The 16,788-nt window shown below is 44.5% G+C and overlaps 1 protein-coding gene across 2 annotated transcripts in view; it reads left to right on the top strand.

The window, feature by feature from the left end:
- GPD1L (glycerol-3-phosphate dehydrogenase 1 like) overlaps window positions 1-12,477 on the top strand; it is a 50,496-nt gene extending 38,019 nt beyond the window's left edge. For both annotated transcript variants that reach the window (XM_081284011.1, XM_081284012.1), the window contains exons 6-8: window positions 9,396-9,629; window positions 9,875-9,981; window positions 12,189-12,477. In XM_081284011.1, coding sequence (XP_081140137.1) covers window positions 9,396-9,629; window positions 9,875-9,981; window positions 12,189-12,285 — 438 coding nt within the window. In that variant the 3' untranslated portion in view covers window positions 12,286-12,477. The remainder of the gene's footprint in view (window positions 1-9,395; window positions 9,630-9,874; window positions 9,982-12,188) is intronic.
- Window positions 12,478-16,788: the final 4,311 nt, after the last annotated feature.

Here is a 16,788-nt window from a genome sequence, read left to right as displayed (position 1 = left end):
TTACTTGTGTATATGGGGAATTGGGATGCTTTATTGTTTGGGTTGGTTGAATTCCCCTTTGGCTTTCCTGGGGTCTCACCCAGGAGCAGGTGATTCTATTCATTCCTCTGTTTTGCCTGTTACCTTAAGCAGGAAATGGAACTTGCTCCCCTGAATTCTGGGCTCTACTGGTTTGGTGGTTTGGCTGGTTGTTCTTTTCCAAGGGAGAAAAAAATAGTCTGCTATTGAGAAGTTTTTTTCTCAGAATAGTTTTATCATTGCTCTTGCGAGAGAAAAGATCCCGGTTAAAGAAACAACCTCAATTGGCCAGTGACTAGGGAGTGTTAGAGACAAAAATTACAACAAATTCAGTGATAGACCCATGGGGTTATGTTTGAGTCATGCATTGGGGCAGCCAACAATATTCTACAAAATAGCAAGTGCTCCCACGGAGCCACGGTGGAACAGTGGGCTTTTGTAAGGTGGATACAGAACAATAGGAAAAAAGTTAGGTTGAACAACATCAGGTTACTTTAGGTTTCTTTTTGTAAGTTTTAAAACAGAGATGGCTTCCTCGTATTTTCAGTGGGAGAAAAATGGGTCTGTTTTGGGATCTCTCTCCTTCAAGTTTCAGTTTGATGTGGCATTTAACACATCCCCAGCCCTTTTTGTTGTGAAACAGGATTTCCATTTTAGTTTGGCCTGGTCTGTGGGGCCTAGTGCAGAAGTTCAGTCCACAATAATTTTTAAGTAAAAAAAGGTAAAGGAAAAAATGTCCACACCTGGGCTCCCGACTAGCCCACTACTGCCTTTGAAACCTAGGTCATGATCTCTCTCTGTCCTGACCTTAGGAAACAGCTAGGAGTCAGCTAACACTTCAGGTTATACCAAAAGAAAAAGGAAAAAAAAAAAAAAAAGAGTTCTCAGTATGAACCCTATTTGGTTCACTTTTTTTTTTTCTTTTTCTTGCAGTACTGGTAATTGATTGAACCCAGAGGTCACTCTACCACCGAGCTACATCACCAATCCTTCCAGGATTTTTTCTTTCTTTTTTATTTTTTGGACACATGGGTCTCCCCAGGTTGCTGAGGCTGGACTCAAACTTGCCATTCTCATGCCTCAGCCTCCCTGGTTGCTGGGATTAGAGGTGTGCACTACCATGCCCAGCTTGCTTCCAAGTCGTCTCTTTCTTTCTAGAATGAATATTGTGTGTGTCTGCATCGTCATGATATCCAATGAGCATTTAAAACATTAAAACCAATTACAGACTTGGGCTCCCAGGCAGCACACTTACACATTTCTAAATGTGTCCATATTTCTAAATGAATGTGTGGATATTCTTCCCATTATGTGCAGTCCCTGTTATGCATTTAAGATGCTGGCTTCAGATGCTTTGTTTATTTTTGTTGCTTGGGATTTTTATGTGTTTTTAATAGTCCCCCATTAAGCTAATGACCACTTGACAGCAGCAGGGGGCATCGTGAATGCCTAATTACTCAGCACTGGCCAGAGTTCCAGAGCTGTTTTTGAGTGACTGGATGTTTTTGGTGGTCAATGGAGAAGCTGTGAAATCCTAATCAGTACAAAGAGTGCTGGATGAAAAGATTCTAGATTGAGGGTTCTGGAAAAGCTTCTGCTAATGGGAGGCCTTGCTGGCCTTGTGTGTGAACTTAGAATGCCTTTTCATTTTTCCTGGCAGGAAGCCTATAAGTGGATTTGTTCTTGTTACCATGACAGAAGGTGATTGATGGGGTGGAGGCAGGCAGAGCTTGAGGGCCACTTACTGGTGTTCCTGTCGTACTCTTTGAAAGGAGATTAGCTACCCTCATTCCTATGGTCCTACATTAAAGTTGTTTGTTTTTTTTTTTTTTAATGAAAAATAGATCCTCTGGCAGTTATTGCGTCTAACCATTGTGTCATACAGATAAGGAGATCAAGATCCAAGGAGTGAATGACTGGAGGGTGGCAAATATTGGCACAGTTGGAGTCAACATAGGTTTTGAGAACCGTAGTCCTGTGTTCTCTGGTTACTATGTACAACTTGACTTTTCTGATTCGTATCTAAGGACTGTAAATAAAATGAAGCCCTCCTCCATCAGAACGTGCCAAAGCAAAATGATGACCATGTGTTGCTCTTATTGTGCAAATAGTTCTCTTGGGTTTTCCTGATGATGAAAGTAGTCGTATTCATTCTGTCTCATACAACAGATAGGTAGAGAGAAGAAAGTTGAAATCCCCCTGCTTCAGTCTTCTGAGTAGCTGGAATTACATATGTGTACCATTGGACCCGGCAGTACCTAATCATTTTTGTACACAAAACCTTGAGGTCATTTAACTTACTGAAAAATAAAAATAGAAACGTTAAAAGCACTCCCTATGTGGATAAAATGAAAAGAAAGTTCAAGGGGGTTATGCATAATCATTTTATACCAATGCATCTTACTACCTTCAGAATATCTTTCACCTCTGAGCTATGTTAATCTTTTAATCAGAAAAGAACATATTCTTTTTTAAAATTTTTTTAGTTATACAATATCTTTATTTTGTTTATTTTTATGTGGTGCTGAGGATCAAACCCAGAGTCTCACACATGAGAGGCAAGTGCTCTACCGCTGAGCCACAACCCCAGCCCCAGAACATATTCTTTTTTTGTTTTAATTAACTTTATATAAATGGCATTTGTTTTGACAGTAAATATTATCAAAAGACAAAATGACAACAAATTTAGTTATAGGTCTAATTGGCTTTCTTTTGTGATTCATGAATATGGGCAGCCTCCATTCGACAAAATACCATGAGAGATTCCAGAGGCAGGACAGTGCGTTTTATAGGTCAAAAAAAAAAAAATAGATCAACAGAGAGAAACCTGATTGGTTAACATCAGGTGACTTCAGGTTTCTTAAGAGTCAAAGCAGAGGCCAGGTATGATGGCACATGCCTGTAATCCCAACGGCTTGGGAGGCTGAGGCAGGAGGATCACAGGTTCAAAACCAACCCTTGCAACTTAATGAGGCTCTAAGCAACTTAGTGAGACCCTGTCTCAAAATAAAAAAAAAAATTAAAAATGTAAAAAGGGCCGGGGATGTGGTTCAATGGTTAAATGCCTCTGGGTTCAATCCCTGGTTACCACACCCCCCCCCCAGAAAAAAGTTAAAGCTGAGAAATCCCCTGTTTTCAGGGGGGAAACTTTTTGTTTCAGTTTGATGAAGTGGCATTTAGCATGAGTGACTCTGTTTAGGTTTGCTCTGGTCTTTGGGGACCTAGTGCAGGAGATCAGTCCAAAACCATGGCCTCTCCTGACTATTTTTATGTTAGATTTGTACACAACAGAGCATTTCCATTCACCCCAGACAATACCATGTGTAGTTCCCACTGCCACACTTCCCGCCAGGCACCACTAATCTGCTTTTATACACTATAGTTTTACATTTTCTAGAATTTTTATAAATTGAGTCATACAGTATTTATTCTTCTTCTTTTCGTGGGGTGTAAATTATAAGAAGTACTAATACAGAGAAGTACAAAACTCAAAGTGTGTAGCCGCTTTATCAGGACGCAGATGAAACTTATAAAAGACGCAAAATAATAGTGGCTGAGCAAGGTAGAAGGTTTTCTTTCTTTCTTAATATAAACATCTAGAATTCACATGACCAGCTCTCTCCATAGAATCCTAAGGGACCCAGGCTCTTTCAGCCTCCCTGGCGTATGGCCTTTGTCTTCATGTTCTAAAAGGGTGACTCTGTTACTCTGGAAGAAGAGAATAGATTGGGATAAGCCAGCCAACTGTGCCACGGATTCGTGGGTTCCTCCTTGTGGCTCTTCTGTGGTTCTGACTGTGGGGCATGGAGGTTGCTCCAGGGCACTGGCCATGACGCACCGTCCTCGGCCTTGTGCCTGGTCTCCAGTCAGGGCCCTCTAGACCCAGCCAGGCCTTTGTGTGAATGAGCAAAATCTGCACAGTTCAACAGCGTGGCTGCTAGCCGTATGTGGAGATTTAGGTTTATATTCAAATTAAGTAGTAATAATTCTTTCCACAGAAAGCAACTTATTTGTTGCTTTTAGAACAAATAAAGATGCTGTCGTAGCTTTTCTTTTTTATTTTTTTGGTGAAGAAAGTGCTTTTGGCAAGGCATATGGATGCATACCTATATTCCCAGCTAACTGAGGAAACTGAGGCTGGAGAGCAACCTGGGGAACTTAGCAAGACCCTGTTGCAAAATAAAATTTTAACAAGTAATTAAGATGCACTTGCCTAGTGGTAAAATATTATTTTGTCAGCTGAGGAAGTAAGCATTCGGTATAGAAAACTACCCAGAGGCGAGTTCCTGGGCTGGATGGCAGGGGTCACAGCTGTGTGGTCAGCGGTCCCTCTGGCCCGGGTACTGCCTTGCAGCAGGGCTTTTGCTGGTGGCTGACAGCTGTCAGGTGTGCCTTCCTTGCCTTGGAGTTCCCTGTCTAGCACCTACTCTGGACTCCTTTTCACCACCCACTGCCTGCCATCCTCCCCTGGCCTCCATCTCCATTCAGCTCCTCGGGCAGAAAGGGTGAAGGCCCAGAAATAGGCAGCGGTAGAACCTTCTGCTTTGGCGCTGTGGGGGGGTCCAGCACCATGTTACAGGTGAAGCCCTTCTGCGTGACCTGGGTTGTCATCAGCTACAACTCCTCTGAATTCTCAGGGTACAGTGGCAAGACAGCTTGAACGAGCTCCAGGTGCAGGTGCTTGGCAGGGATTTGAACTTCCTGTCCGCATTACAGAGCTGTTCACGGCAGAGTGTGCATACGAGCACCACAGGACCTGTTCTGAGGCGATGCCATGGCCCATGTCTCCCAAACATAGGTCTCGTCCACATCAGTCCGTGCCCCACCGAGCATGGAAGGCCTGATGTTGATAGCCAACCCCATAACATTCCTTCTCTGGGAGATGATCTCTACTCAGCCCAGGAGCTGCAGCTAATGAGGTGCCCTGGAACTTCTCCAGCCACCTTAGACTGGGCACAAGTCTCTGTGAGTTGCAACTATATCTCTGGCCTTCCTTCTGTGGGGGTGCACTGCACTCAGAACTCCAACAGCGGCTCACCATCCTCATTCCTCCACTTAAAAGGCTCAGTGGCCCCGCGTGGCTAGTGGTGACTGTATTGGGTAGAGCAGATATAAAACGTGATGTCATTGCTGAAACTTCTCTTGGACACTGCTTCTCTAGCTAAGGCAGCTTCATCTCAGGATGCTTGCCTTGGCCCTGGCTAAGCATGGGGCTAACCTTGGCCTTCCTTGACACCTTGGCCTGGCTGCCTTATACAGGGCCCAACCTGAAAGCAGCTTGCGTTTAATAAGCCCACACTCTGCCAGTGGGGTCCTCCGGAGGTCAAGTGCTTCAGGAACTAGCCTCAGGAAGAATCAGATGGATTGTTGGACTTACAGAAAATAGTGGATACTGATCCGGCTTTCCGTGGTGTGATTCTTCCTAGGTGGGAGAGTGTCTGCAAAGCTGCAGGCATCTGACCAGCTCTCTGGTTTTCCATTTTTTTTTGTGGGACGATGGCCATGGAAGAGAGCCCAGGGCCTGTCCAACCTACCCCAATTCAGAATTGCAAAAACTGCACTTCAAGGTGAATGATTGCCCGAGTTCTGCCAAAACCCAGGAAACAGAGACGGGCTTCAGCCCGTCTGTCTTCTGAAAGTCCTGGTATTTTTAGCAGCCGATAGTTTAAAGCAGATTTAAATGCACAGTGGGTAATGATAACTTTCACAGCTGAACGATCTTGGAGGACATCTGCTCTCATGCTATTCAAACACCTGCTCTCACTGGTTCAGTGTGTTTATTTTTCTTGTGATAAGTGGTGGAGGGAGAGGGCAAAGATTTCAAGAGGCCTCATAAAGCAATTAAAGTGGGTGGGAGCCCAGGTCCCCTGCTTCCCTTGATGGGAAGGTTAGTTATCTAGTGGAATCTTCTAGATGGTCCAGACCCATGTGCCCTGTGGTGAAGGGGTCACAGAGGGGCTGCAGGCCCCCAGGTCCCCTCATCTGCTTGTTCTCCTAGTGCGGTTAGACTGGTTGGGCTCAGCGTCTGCCCATACAATGCTGCTTGGAAAGAGCTCTCCCAGTGATGGAGACTCCTGCCAAGTCTTTTCGGTTGAGTGGGCCAGCTCTTCCTGTTAGAAAGTTCTTACCTGAACTCCTAGGTGGCCTCTCTGTTCCTTTCACTCACTGGCTCCTGGGCAGGGCATCTCCTGTGTCTCCTCCTGATAGCTGCTTGCCATGGGCCTCAGTTGCTTCAGCTCTCACTGAGCATGATAATAGGACCTGTCTTGCAGGGCTGTTAGATTTAGAGGGGTTAATAATGTGGGAAGCTCTAACACGTCAGTAAGGTTAGCAGTTGCCATTCTTTCTGTTTTTCCTGGTCTTTTCTCCTGAGGTGTCCTAAGCAGGGTGCGGGGGCAACTCCCCCTAGACACGGAAGTGCAGAGGGGGAGAAAGGTCTCTCTGACCCTGGAAGGAGGGAGTGTCCCACGCTGTGGAAGCAGTGAGGCAGAGGGGACAGAGTGGACCAGGTCCCTGGAGCGTGCTCTGACTCCTTCTCTTGCCAGGGAGGTATTCTGGGCAAGCTAGGGAGCCTCTCTGAGCCTGGGTTGTGGCAGACAGGAAATGGGAGGAGGATAGGTACACACTTCAGAGTCATCAGGGAAGTTAAGATGAGACTGCAGGCAAAGGGCCCGGTGCAGCTCGCTGTAGGCACTCCATAAATAATTCCCCTGCCCTCCTGTCTGCAGGAGCCCTGGGTTAGATGAAGTCTCTCCTACCTTCCATTCAGCCCATCAATGTTTCCTAGGGTGGGTTTGTCAGATATCCGTGACAGAATGGGTTCCAGTGATTGAGATGTGGTGCAGGAAGCATCTCAGAATAGTTTCTGTGGTCTAACCACTAGGCTAACTACCCCTATCCTAAGCCTCAGCCCATTGCCTTGATAACTTTAATAAAGCCATTGGGCCTGCCTATCCACACTGGCCTTGGAGCTTCTGCTGTGAGTGCCCCTGCCTGTCCTAGTGTCACCTCATTGCTCCAGTGTTCTCCCACTGCCTGCAGCCCCGGGGTAGGCTACAAGTGCTTTAGTTCTCCCCATTTTTCACCTCATCACTCAGAATCAATGGGTCACGTGTTTAAGAAAATGTTATTTTTACCAGGTCCAGTGGCACACACCTGTAATCCCAGTAAATTCAGAGGCTGAGGCAAAAGCATTGCAAGTTCGAGGCCAGCCTCAGCAACTTATCAAGGTCCCAAGGAACTTAGCAAGACTCTATCCCAAAATAAAAAATAAAAAGGGCCAGGGATGTAGTTCACGGGTAAAGCACCTCCTGGGTTCAATCCCCAAATTAAAAAAAAAAAAAAGTATTCTTTTGTTAATAAAATATAGGTTCTTTGAAGGAAAAAAAAGCACACATTTTTATTTATTTTCCTTTAGTTAGCAACTTACTTCGTAGTTTTTGTTTTCGGTTGATTCGTTTTGTCTGCAGTACTGGGTGCCCGCATGCTGGGCAACTGCCCTACCACTGAGCTATATCCCCAACCCTTTTCATTTTGAGATAGGGTCTCTCGATAAATTGCTGCGGCTGACCTCAAACTTACAGTTCTCTTGCTTTAGCCTCCTGAGTAGCAGCGATTGCAGACAGCACCACTGAACACCCAGCTTGCCTTATATTTTAAGATCTCCTAAGGCACAAATACCTAAATAATCATGAGGAATTACTGAGAAACACGAGTGCAGTTAGATAGAGTCAAAAATGCTTGTCTTTTCCTGGCAAGGAAAAAGGAAGTAGGAAAGTGGGTGGGGCTGGGAGCCAGGGAGCGAGACTTTGCACATGCGGTATTTTTCCTGTGTTGTCAAGGGTTGGCAAACATTTTCCATAAGGGCCAGATAGAAGATGTCTAAGCGTTGTGGACCTTGGTCTCTGGGGCTCTGTCGTGACTTCGCATGTGCTCTGGCAGCACAAACAACCACAGGCAGTGTGTGGATGAGGGGGGTGACTGTGTTGCCTGGGGATCAGTGTTTGCAAACACTAGCAGTTAGGGCTGGGGTTGTAGCTCTATGGCAGAGTGTTTGCCTTGCATATGTGAGGCACTGGGTTGGATCCTCAGCACCACATAAAAATAAAATAAAGGTATTTTGTCCATCTACAACTAAAAAAAAAAATTGAAAAACTTAAAACAAAAACAAAACACTAGCAGTTGGCTCTTAGGTTGCCAACCCCCAAACCAGATTATCAACTTTGGAAGAGGAGGGCTTGTGTCTGATTTGTCCTGTGTCTGTCAGGCATGCAGAGATCGAATGTTACATGAGTCTTTGTTTAGAGATTATTAAATGAAACAAAACACCGAAACTCCAGCTCCACTTATGTGGACCTGGTCGATTTCCATGCCATACCAAGAGAATTCCTGTGTGTAGCTACCAAAGGATGCGTACCACAGTGTGTGTCCCTAGTGGCAACACTTGTAATGGCCCCAAGCTGCAACTTACTCCAGTGCCCACTGACAGAAGAAAGAATAAATTACAGTACTCTCAAACAATGGAATGTGATGTAACAATTAAGATAAGTATGCTATGTGAAAATATGAATGAATTTCACAACCGTGGTGCGGAATTGAGACAATGAATCCAGATGTACAAGACTGGATTCTATATGATTCCATTCATAGAACAGTTTTAAACTTATTTATTTTTTTATTGGTACCAGGGGTGCTTAACCACTGAGCCACATCCCAGCCCTTTTTTAAACATTTTGAGACCGAGTCTGGATAAGTTGCTTAGGGCCTTGCTAAGTTGCTAAGGCTGGCTCTGAACTTGGGCTCCTCCTGCCTCAGCCTCCCTAGCCACTGGGGTTACCCGTGTTCACTACTATACCCAGCTCATAGAATAAAAAGACAGGTAACAGGAGTCAATGCTGTGAGAAGTAAGAGTGGAGGAGAGCTGGCAGAGGGCTCTCTCTATGGCTCAGGTTGCACTGATTCTGGATCAGGGTCTGGCTAGATGGTGTGTCCAGTTTGTGAAAATTCGTCAAATTATACACATAGGATTTGTACACTTTTCTGTGTGTGATAATTGGATAAAGCATTCAGTTTTAATAAAAAGAACTCAAAAGGCCAAGTAGTTTGTCAAACAGACTTTAAGCACAGACTGCTCTCAACCATTCTGATTTCTGCCTGATGGATACTACTGACTGCGCTTCGTCCCCACCTGTGGGCTCCTTGTCCTGTAAGGGGGATATAGAAGCTGCTGTTTCCTCCTTCACCCTCCCCTCACCCTTTGTGCAGGAGAAGCAGGGCTGAGCATTTTGAGGTGGATCCAGGGTCTCCACTGTCCCCCTGTGCAGCCTCATCTGCAGGGATATACTAACAGCAGCCTGGCTTTGTTGTGTCCTTTGCAGAACATTGTCGCCGTGGGAGCTGGGTTCTGCGATGGCCTTCTCTGTGGAGACAACACCAAAGCCGCCGTCATCCGCCTCGGCCTCATGGAAATGATTGCTTTCGCCAGGATCTTCTGCAAGGGCCAGGTGTCCACAGCCACCTTCCTGGAGAGCTGCGGGGTGGCCGACCTGATAACCACCTGCTACGGAGGGCGGAACCGCAGGGTGGCAGAGGCATTCGCCAGAACCGGGAAGGTAGCCCCTCCATGTCCTCCCACTCCCACTGGTTCCCCGCACCACCCTGCAGAAAGCTGTGTCAGCCCCTGCTGCATTCTGTGTGCCCTGGCCACTGTCACTTGACACCTGTAGCCAAGAGAGTCTCTCTGGGCTTACAGCAGGGGATGATAACTCTCCTCCGCACTCTCCTCTTGAAATTAATTCTCTCTAGTCTTTGCCATAGTTTTTTTTTTTTTTTTTTTTTTTAATCCTTTGCTTTTAAGACCATTGAAGAATTGGAGAAGGAGATGCTGAATGGGCAGAAGCTCCAAGGACCTCAGACCTCTGCTGAAGTATACCGCATCCTCAAACAGAAGGGACTCATGGATAAGTAAGTCTCCCATGGTCTGTGACACTAGCTCTCATGACAGCCAGCCCCTGGCAGATGAGCCCATTTGACAAGTGAACCCAGGACTGTACTGGATTAGTTAGTCCTTTGTGTGGGGGCAGGAAACACCTACCTGCCCCCAAAATGAGTGTTCGCACAAAACCAACTCAACTTCCACGAGACCTCAATTCTATAAGGCATAGGACAGAATAGGAAGGTTTAGATTCTGGTTTGTCCTGCAGGGTGATCAGAAAGAACTGCCTGCCGTAAGTTTTAAATTTTTCAACAATGATTACTTGTTTTAAAAAATAAATAGATAGTTGGTTGTAGTGGTGCATGCCTGTAATCGCAGTAGCTCAGGAATTGAACTCACAATCCTCCTGAGGCCGGAGGATTGTGAGTTCAAAGCCAGACTCAGCAACTTAGGGAGGCCCTAAGCAACTCAGTAAGACCCTGTCTCTAACTAAAATATAAAAAGGGCTGGAGATGGCTCAGTGGTTAAGCCATTTGTACTGGGTTCAATCCCCAGTACAAAAAAAACAACTATATATATAGATACAGATCAATATAATCATGGGATATAGATAGACAAAGATAGATACAGTCATATGAATAAAATATCAAAGAATTCAGAAAAAATGGAAGGACAAGTTGTCCCAGCATTGTGCCACCAGAAAGGACCCATGTGAAAGTGCATGCACAGCCTTGCAGTGTCCTTGTCTTGTGACTGGTTGCCTGCTTCCCTCCTCCCCTCCCCTTCCAGCCAGACCTGTGTTAAGGTTGAGCTAGGGTCAGCTGATTGGCCACCTGACTGAGGGAGGAAGTCCTGTAGCACATAAGCTGCCCAGCCTCTCCAGGACCACTGCCTGGCCCCACTGGCCATACAGCTCTTTATCTCGCTGAGTTACTGTGCTTCCCTGTAATTATGACACCAACTACAACACTTTATTCATCAGTGAATAACTCACCTGATTCTTACAATAGGCCTATGTCTCCAGCTCCATTTTACAGATGAGCAAACTGAGTCAGGGTTTGTGAAACTTGCCCAGAGTCCATAGGCTATAGAGTCAGATTTGACAAAGTTTACCTGACTCCAAAAAAATAGCGCAGGCTTCCATACCTTCCAAAACCTACAGTAATGACTCTCATAAGGACCTGTGATGCCCCAGTACTGTTTGCTCTTCTTAAATTAAATATTGCCATTATAGGATTCTAGCCAGGTAATTTTCAGAATGGCCTTTAAAACTCTATTGATTCTGTTAAGCTCACTTGAAGCTGAGAGTGTGTGTGCGAGCGCGCATGCGTATGCACACCCTGAGATGATGTTACCTTTTCTTTTTTTTTTTAAGAGAGAGGAGAGAGAGAGAGAGAGAGAGAGAGAGAGAGAGAGAGAGAGAGAGAGAGAGAGAGAATTTTTTAATATTTATTTTTTTAGTTCTCGGCGGACACAACAACTTTGTATGTGGTGCTGAGGATCGAACCCGGGCCGCACGCATGCCAGGCGAGCGCGCTACCGCTTGAGCCACATCCCCAGCCCCATGTTACCTTTTCTTAAGTAAATAGAACCAGTTTTTCCACAGGATTATTAGGTTGCTCCTTTATGCCCTCATCCATTTCATACTTTCACTTATATGTGTTCACATCTTGGAGGAAACAGCAAAATAAATCAAGCTTCCAGCATGAGATCGGGGCTTGGCTAATTGTGGGTCCTCACTTGGATTCTTGCAGGAGTGTTCCAGGCCTGATTTATTTATGGTGATGTGTGGGCAGCCTCATTGTCATCTTGGGATGATCCTTTGGGGAGAAGGGAGAACAATATCTCCTTGCAATTTGAAAAGATTGGAGAATAAACTTTAAACAGTGACAGGAACTTGGACTCACTCCAGATGTGGGCCAAGATCCTGAGCTACAACTCTTTTCTGTAAATGACCACCATTTACCCCAGGAGGATAACCACGTGAGTTGCTTATCAACAGTACAACCCAGCTTGTTAGGCAGAGAAAAGTCTCATGGTCCTGAGATCTTGTAGCTGCAGTGCAGGGGCTCTGCATTCTTGAGACCAAAGAATAAAGCAATGTGGAAAGTGAGGACTGTGTTTTCCAGAATGGCATATCGATCTGCAGGCTAGTAAGCAGGACAGAAAAACAAATTTGTTCTAGGAGGTAAACCAGACGGCCTAAGCTTGCCTTTCCACATTTCCTCTTACTCAGGTTCCCATTGTTTACTGCCGTGTATCAGATCTGCTACGAAGGCCGACCTGTCTCAGAGATGCTGTCCTGTCTCCAGAGCCATCCAGAGCACATCTAATGGGAATCACATAAGGGGCTGGGGAAAGTCCTGCCTCTCCCATCAGTCTTTTGGGTTCTTGTGGAAACCAACACTTGGCAACAAGAGATTTGCCCGATCATGCTCCCAACATGGACATGTATGAATTGTTACAGGTTCGTTTTTGAATTACGAGAGGCAGTTCGTTGGCTCAACTGTACAGGGCAACAACTAAACACACATGTGGGCATGTGTGTTCATTTCTCATTGTGTGGGTGTTTCTACTAATCAATATTATACATCCTTTTTAAAGATCACATTTGAAATTTCCCCACTGTGGTACTCTATAAGATTGGGACTATCTCAGCTAAATTTTTTAGATGTACTTCATATGTATTTGAGTGGATGAATTATTTTTTTTTCTCCTTCTTTTGATGATAAATTTAACCAGCATTAAAATGGTTGGTAGGATGAGGAAGGGAATGTGTTCAAAGATCACCGTATTTAACATTTAAACACTATCTCAAACCAGCATAATTAACTTACTTTGATTGTGGGTTGGTGGTGGTTTTTTTTTTTTTTTACAATTAGGTACTTTCAATTACATAATCCACTTATATACTTCCCCTCTTGCTGCAGTTTTCTGAATTTTTAGCCTTCTTTCTCTTTGTTGGCTGCCAGAATGTGCTTTTGTAAAGATTTCAGCAGTGGGAGAAGACAGAAAATTCATCAGGATTTTCCTGCCGTGACTGACATTCTTCTGATTAACAGACACTACCTACTCTGTGCTAGGTGGTGCTTTTTTGCAAACATTTCTTAAGTCCCCCCAGATCCTCTGAGAGGGTGCTGCTATTATTCCTCTTGTAAGATGCAGTTGCTATACCTGGTCATCTGGGTGTGTGGGAACAGAGCCAGGAATGGAGTGCGGCACTCTCTACCTGCCAACATGTGGGACCTTTTAAGATATTACTAGGCTTTTCTGGCCTCCAGCTACTTGGTTGTGGCAAGTGTCCCATGCAACCTTTCCTGAGGTCACAGGAGGACATCCTGACACTGAGATGTGTGGGGGTCAGGGTCTTGATGATTGCCACACCAGGTATGGTCCACGGTCGGATAGTATCTGCTTCACTCTTTGGAATCCAGTTTCCCAGGCCCTGCCCTGGACCCCTGAGTGCTGTCTCTGCTTCAGTACACCTCTGTGTGTTTCTGATGCTTACTCTAATTTGAGAACCACTACTTTCAAAAATTTATTTCATCCTGGCCTGTCACACATTGTGTTCCACAGGAAGCAAGCATCCTGGACTCCAAGGGTTGTTCCAGGAGTACAGGAGACCTGGGGGAAGCTGCATACGTCCATCCCTCTTGAAGGTGTAGAATGTATGTTAGTGTCAGGGGAAGCTGTTTGCTTATCCCGGCTTATCCCGGCGAGTCCCAAACACGTTAGGCTTAGGGAGATGCTTTAGCAAAGGAAACTAGCCAAAGTTTCCAGGGAACACTGTTATAGGCTGAGGTGACTTTAGGACAGCTCGAGTGGATCCTTTGCTCTCTGCAAGCAATGAGCATGAATAGCTATCTACCTGTGGAATTGTGAGTTCTGAACTTTTGCAGTTCAGGTCAGCCATGAATCTTTTATGGAGCTTTAAGGTGACACTGTCGAGTACAACCAAGTCTACTTGTCAGCCTCGCTGAAACGCACATCATGTGGGATAAGTGCTTTTAATTTTAGAATTAGAATGGAATGACTGTACCCCTCAAAATGAGATTGGTTTCAGAATACCATTCCACAGTTACCTTATATAGCATTCCATAAGTATTAAAAGAACCTATGAATGTCATTTATATATTCATGAATTTTTAGTTACTTTGTGAGATTTTTTTTTTTTGCCCCACCCCACCCAACCCCAACCCTAGTTTGAGGGGTTATTTTTCCCTTCTTCCTTTTGTTCTTCTATAACTGAAATGATTGTAGAATTGATTTCTGTGGGAATTCTAAAAGCTATCTAAAACACTTCTGGGGCCTTTTTCAGCCTCATACACAGAAGTACATGGAAGCGCACACAATGCTACAGGTTTCAGCAGTTTTAATGCCGCTGTTAAATCAATTTTGGGGTCTCCTGATAAATCTTTTTTAAAGTTTGTACATAGGTAACAAAGAGTTACTTTTTAAGATATAAAAAGGGCTGTAAGCTAATTGTGGTGTCTACTAAGTAGGATCATGTGCTGGGAAGATTTGGGATTTTGTGTTTTCCCATCTGCATCCGGCCTCCTCTGGGTTTTGAACCTGAATGTTTTTTTTCTTTCCAAATCCCCTCTTACTGGAGCTGGGCATTGTGGCACATGCCTATCATCCCTGCGGCTTGGGAGGCTGAGGCAGGAGAGTCATGAGTTCAAAGCCAGCCTCAGCACTTAGCAAGGCCCTAAGCAACTTAGCAAGACCCTGTCTCTAAATAAAATGTATAAAAAGGGCTGGGGATGTGGCTCAGTGGTTAAGTGCCTCTGGATATACTCCCTGGTATCAAAAAAAAAAAATCCCTTCTTACCGCTCTGAATTCTGCTGACCATACCTCTCGAACATACTTATGATAATCTGCACATTATGGGAAAAGGTAAATTTTATATAAGTTTATGCTCTGCTACTTATAGATATTTATTACTCTACGAATCATCTATTTTTGTAACCACCTGTGGTCCGTCCTTTATTTTAATTCACACTTCTTACTAATGATGGTGATAGGAAGGGAGACACCGAGATGAGGAAAGTTCATTTGTACTATTTCAGCCAATCTGTGAATGTAAAAACTACCCTGTGGCCTTGCTGTGGTCCACCCTGCCTGGTGTGGAACAGATGCCTCTCTTGACCCTCACCCTCGGGATGGAGTGGAGCTCCCTCTCTGGTCCTTTTCTCTCGCCCTTACCTGAGGGGTCGGCCTGCGGAGGGTGTTCTGGGGAGGTGCTAGTGTGCAAAGGGAACTTGAGTATTCCCACTGGTTCTGATCTGCTGCCCATTTACTTACACGTGGACTGTATTTGTTTACAGACAGTAGGTGGATGTATGATTTAAAGCTTGGTTTAATAAACATTTAACCCCTCCAAACTTGTGTTATGGGTTCTGTTATTCTTTTTTGTCATCGGAGTTCATAGATTTATGTAGGTCAGCTTTTTGCTAAAATCAGAATTTTGCTGCATTATCATTATTCAGAGGCTTCATCTCTGATCTCAGTTTTCATTGCTTGCTGATTTTTGTTTGTTTGTTTGTTTGTTTGAGGCAGGTTGAGGCAGGTTGCCTACACTTGCCTCAAACTTGTGGGCTCGAGTGATTCTCTTGCCTCAATCTCCCAGGTAGCTGGGTTTACAGGTGTAAACTTGCTGATGTTTTTACATACTTACAGTTCTGGGCAGAGACCTTTTAGTTCTGGTTACACAGTGAATGGATGAACTTGAAATTCCATCCTCTCCACCCCAAATACCTAGAAAAACTAGCAAGATGTAACAAGTATCTTCTTTTTGGGGGGGTGGGGGGTGGGGCAGGGAGGTACTGAGGATTGAACTCATGGGCACTCAACCACTGAGCCACATCCCCAGCCCTATTTTTGTATTTTATTTAGAGACAGGATCTCACTGAGTAGCTTGGTGTCTCACTGTTGCTAAGGCTGCCTTTGAACGCACCATCCTCCTGCCTCAGCCTCCTGAGCAACTGAGATTGCAAGCATGCCCCACCGCACCTGGCCAATCTCACAAAAATGTGAGGGAAGTTCAGGAGCCTGAAGCAAACAAGGGCTAATAGAGTCCTGAGGCTTGAGTTGCAGATCTTTTGCTGGCAATGGAATCCTCCAAAGGCCATGCTGCCAGTGAATGGACTAAGAAACACAAACTCTAGACACAAACAAGCTGAGCTTCAGGAGGAGAAAAATGTTTCTGCTGAAAAATTTTAATCAGGAATACAGCACAACAATCATGATTGGGGTTTGAATTTTTAAAACTAGGAAACCATAAGCAAAAGATTGCGTAGAAATTAGAACTTGAGTCGTAATCCCAGTAGGTACCTGGAAAAAGCAAGCACAGACCACTGTGGAAATCTACTCCCCATCCAGGCTGCCTGGGTTTCCCATAAATAAAATCCCCAATAAATTGTAAAATAATGACACAGTAATTCTTTGTGAGTGAAAGTCAGTCTATGTTCTAAAACAAAAGACTTAGACTCCTAGGGTTTCAGATAATTTAATAACATGATAGATGCTTTGGAAGGTATTTTTTAAACTAAAGACATAAAGATTTAAAAATATTAATGAAGAAATCAATATTGTTAAAATGTCCCTGCTACTGAAAATGATCTGCAGATTCAATGTAATCCCTATTAAAATACCAAAGACATTATTGACAAAACTAGAAAAACAGTCCTAAGATTCATATAGAGCCAGATACCATGGTGTGCATCTGTAATCTCAATGACAGAATGAAGAGACAATACAAAGGATTGCTATCCAGAAGATGTAAGAAACTCAGAAAACTTGATAGCAAAGAAACATAGCCCAATTGAAAAATGGG

The sequence above is a fragment of the Spermophilus citellus genome (assembly GCF_964194105.1).
Source record: "Spermophilus citellus genome assembly, chromosome: 3".
NCBI classification, from domain to species: domain Eukaryota; kingdom Metazoa; phylum Chordata; class Mammalia; order Rodentia; family Sciuridae; genus Spermophilus; species Spermophilus citellus.
Note: the sequence above shows the minus strand (reverse complement) of the source record. Positions and strands in the feature narration are given on the sequence as shown.